Consider the following 4494-nt stretch of genomic DNA (forward strand, 5'->3'; position numbering starts at 1 on the left):
GAGACCATATCAGAGGAAACCGACCCGGACTGTACCATTGACCATGAGAAAGGATCAACCGTCATCGAAACCGAAGTATCAAACATCCTACTCACCTCCTCAGAGAACACCAAGAGAGAGAGCGATGTTTGGGTTTCTATTGGGAAGATCTGGCCTCTCCAAGGAGAAGCTACGACTCCTTGGAGATGAGGGACAACGAGCCCTTGCAAAAACCTTAGGTTTCAACGATGACAACCAGAAGCCAAAAAATGAGTGATCGCCATTGGCAGAAGTCCGGCGATCGATGGCTTGACTGACCCAATAAGGCGACAAACGGACTCAACAATCGAAGTAACACAAAGCGAACATAAGCGAAACAAACCTAAACCGAACTCAAACGAGGAAACGATTAACGAACTGAAACGAAGCGGACTTAAACGTGATGAAGCAAAACTAAGCGGACAAACCGAGCTGAAATGGCGTAACCCAGAACGAAACGAACCAAAGCATAACGAATCTACACGAAGCGAAACTCAACGAAGTGAACTCAAACGACGAAATGAAGCGAAACGAGATGAAGCGAAACAGAACGGAAATGAAACAAAACTTAAAGCAATCAATGATATTTTGTCTGAAGGAGTGCAGGAGAGGGTTGGAGAAAGAAATATGGAAGCTCGAAATGGAAAACGAAAGATATTGGTAGCGACGAACCACATGAAACTCTTTGATAGCGATCCTCGACCGTACGCCTCAATAGAGATACAGAACCCCGATGATCCGCACGACACCACTACGGCAAGATTCCTATTAGATACAGGGGCCCAGGTTAATGTCATGAAGCCGTCAATCCCCCATCATCGTACCAACAAGGTAATGATGGTTCAAGGCCTCAATGCTGCTACCGCAACAGCTCTTGTGAAATTTACCGTCAGGGGCCATCCCAAACGACTGGATGCGGTCCTCGGGAATGTAAACATTTTAGAAATCCCCGGCATCCGCACTTTGGAATTGAAGCATAAGGTGCTAGAAGTCCTACCTATCACAACTGTACCTAGACCGGAGTGGCATACACCCTCACTGAAAGTCCACTCCCTATGGTGGTATACTCCAATACCAACGAAAGTGCATCTTCAGGACCCCCTGGACACCTTGCTAGACGACTTGGTCCATGAAGGCTCCATCAGGCGAATACAGGCAAGCACTTACCTTTCCCCGGGTTGGGGGATACCAAAGCCTGGAAGACCTGACGCTGTACGTCTCGTGGTGGATTACCGTGAGGTCAATAGACGTTGTGTAGCACTGACCCAACCTTCGTCGAGTACGCTGCCACAGAACCTATATGAGATGGCCAATTATCAAGCCCATGACTGGGTGGGCACGACTATAGATCTAAAGAACATGTTCTATTCCATACCTATCAACAACTCTGAGGGTATCCTCAACATGTGCATCAGAGGGAAAATGTTTCATTGGAACGTATGTCCGCAGGGCTATCGAAATGCCCCAGCCTCAGCCACCAGTGCTATGAATGACACCCTTGACAGATTCACCAAAAGCAACGAAATCGCAAAGTCCATCCAGATCTGGGCTTACCTCGATGACATCGCCATCATGGGCAGAAACACAACCGCAGTAACCCAAGCCACGACCGATCTCATCCAACATTTAACTGCTGAAGGATGGATCGTAAATAAAGAAAAATCTCAACTGCACCCGACGAGCGAGATCACATTCTTAGGGACTACCTTTACTCGTGCCCTCCGTAAAGGCGTGGCCCACGATGATCTCTCCTTTGATTTATGGAAAAACAAAGAATTATCAAAGAAGGTAGACTTTCAATCCCTGCTGGGAAGATTGAACTGGGTCCGACATTTCATCACTCCTGATCATCTCCCAGTTATAGCTCGGATTCAGAGGCAAATTCAAGAGAAATCCAGGCGCCAAACCCCCTGGACCCCAAAGGATGATAAAGCATTGCACAACCTCGTAATATCTATTCAGGGAACGAATCTTCACGCGATTGATTTTGATTCGCCATTAACTGTCACGGTGGGATTTACAACAGAGCACATTTTCACCACGGTAAAGAATACAGCTGGAAACTTAGTATTCCTTGCTCATCGTACCATCCGCACAAACCAGCATCGATATGGTGCCATAGGCAAAACCCTCCTAGCCACTCAGCTGGTAGAACCACTCGCTATCGGCCAAGGGCCATTGCAGGCAATAGGAGCAACTTTGATACCTCACCTAGCTCACGACCGACCCGATCCATGTTTCCATGGTGAACCAGCCACATGGAGTGCTTTAGTATTAAATCACTTATACCATTGGAATGCATGGAAATACGAGGATCTACCGCCGCCCCCGATCATTGAGACAACATTACACCTTACATTGTACGGAACAACCCAGCCGGCTTGGATGGCATCGGATGGTTCCACCCGTGAAGGCGGGAAGTATGGTTTTTATTGTCATCCATGCTGCATACACGATATCCAACCCGGCTGTGAGTCAGCCCAACGTAATGAACTCCTGGGATTCCGTGCAGTTACACAACACTGCTTAGAAAACCACGACGCGACTCTCCCAGTTCCAATTATCGCTATTGATTCTCATTACATCTACGAGATAATAACTGGTACGACTAAACCGACTGAACACCTTGACGTTTAGGAAGACACATACCGACTGTTGTCACAGTTCACGATCCTACCACTAGTCCGCCACACACGTTCCCATAGGAATGACGCCGACCCGGTACACGCTACAGTCAATGAGTTGCTACGACCAGTAGCTACTGATGAAGAGTTCCCCTTAGACGATACGAGCGAACCCAGGCCACGACTAGTAACTAATGATGAAGTATTCCCCTTAGACGATACGAGTGAACCCACGCCAAGACTAGTACCTAATGATGAAATATTCCCCTTAGACGATACGAGCGAACCCAGGCCACGACTAGTAGCTAATGATGAAGTATTCACTCTAGACGATACCAGCGAACCCGTTGGTATTGACCCCTACCTCACTTGGTTGCATGAGCGATGGAGTCATCCAGGCCCCAAGGCGTGCTACTCCCGATGGTGTGAGACCATAGCAGAGAAGCCACAGTATGGCCTACATCGTGACTGAAGGCGCGTGGTCCAAGCCTGTGCAGCCTTTGCAAAAGAGAAAGTACATCTGACAAAAACCATGAAAGGAGCCCTCGCAAAAGAAAATTTCAACCCAGGCCAAACCTGGCAAGTCAACCTATTTGGGCCATTACCCGGAGCCTCAGTCCCAAATAAGGGGCTACTCGTTATCGATCTCGGCTATCAGCTCATAACCGTCGTACCCCTTCGGAAGTCCCATGCCGCAGCAGTTACTACAGCCTTAACCGCCGTCTTCACGATGTGGCAAGTTCCCACCACAATACAATCGGATGGTGGGCCGCCTTTTACGTCAAACACTGTCGAAAAATTCGCTAGGTCATATAACATCACATGGCATCATCATCTTCCTTACCATCCCCAGTCCAATGGGGTTGTGGAACGGGCCATAGGACTTTATAAAGAAGCGCTCCGAGTAACGGGAAATGGAAGTTATCGAAATTGGACAGTCCGCAATCATGAGATCTTAATCAATCTGAATGCGACCAAACCCTTGTGGGAACAATCTACGGAAAAACCAGTCGAACCATGGGAGAAGAAATTTGCAGACAACGAGCTAGTGTGGGTCTCCCTTCCAGACCATAACCATCGCCATCCTAAAGTTTTGCAAGGCGTAATACAATCCGCGGAGCGATATCCGAACACCTACTTAGTCACCCTTACAGATAGCGGCCGGACAATACTCACCCACCACAACTGGCTATCGAGATGCTCTAATACAGAAATGATTCTACCACAGGACGTTAACGATACTAATGATACCGCTTAAAGTCACAGCTCCTGTCCTCCCAGCAAGGGGGCAACTGTTTGTCCCTTATTAAGTGCTGGAAGGTACAGGAGAGATAGGGCTATAGATAAAAAGGACACATTCTGTTGTTTTATTTATGTTTGTCGTTTCAGGGTATCGGATCATTCCTCGGAGGATTTGAGAGAAGCATGGAAGTTAGAGTGACAACTTAAATCGGAAAAAACAAGGCTGCAAAGATGCCAAGAAAACAAAAGGACTCTAGAGTAATCTGGATTTTGATGTGTTGTAAATATGTTACTTTTGGATCTACAGTATCGATCTCAGAATCTGACCAGTCTCAAAACTTTGTTCTGCACCTGCTCTCATTGTGGGCTAATAACACTGGGGATGAAGAGACAGGACAGCAGGGGGTAGGAAGTGTGAGTGTACCCATGCAAATCTGTATTTCTATGCATCTTGCCAATTTTATATTTGCCGTACTTGTCTTTGTGTTCCTGTTTATTTTATCGGTCATTATTGTCATCCTTAAATCCTCGAGTCATGACCGCAGTAACCATTGTGTGTAGTCTGAATCCTCCAGTTGTATATCTTTTCAGGTTTGGGTGGAATGCCTCC

The 4494-nt window shown here is 47.1% G+C and overlaps 1 protein-coding gene across 1 annotated transcript; it reads left to right on the top strand.

Annotated features, from left to right (window-relative positions):
• Positions 1–717: 717 nt before the first annotated feature.
• LOC149864441 (uncharacterized) lies at positions 718–3114 on the top strand. The gene is given in 1 exon segment (XM_090049785.1): positions 718–3114. A coding segment is annotated over 1 exon segment (2301 nt). The 5' UTR covers positions 718–813.
• Positions 3115–4494: the final 1380 nt, after the last annotated feature.

This window comes from Crocodylus siamensis, chromosome 5 (genome assembly GCF_052110815.1).
Source record: "Crocodylus siamensis isolate JL-2025a chromosome 5, ASM5211081v1, whole genome shotgun sequence".
In the NCBI taxonomy this organism is placed as follows: Eukaryota; Metazoa; Chordata; order Crocodylia; family Crocodylidae; genus Crocodylus; species Crocodylus siamensis.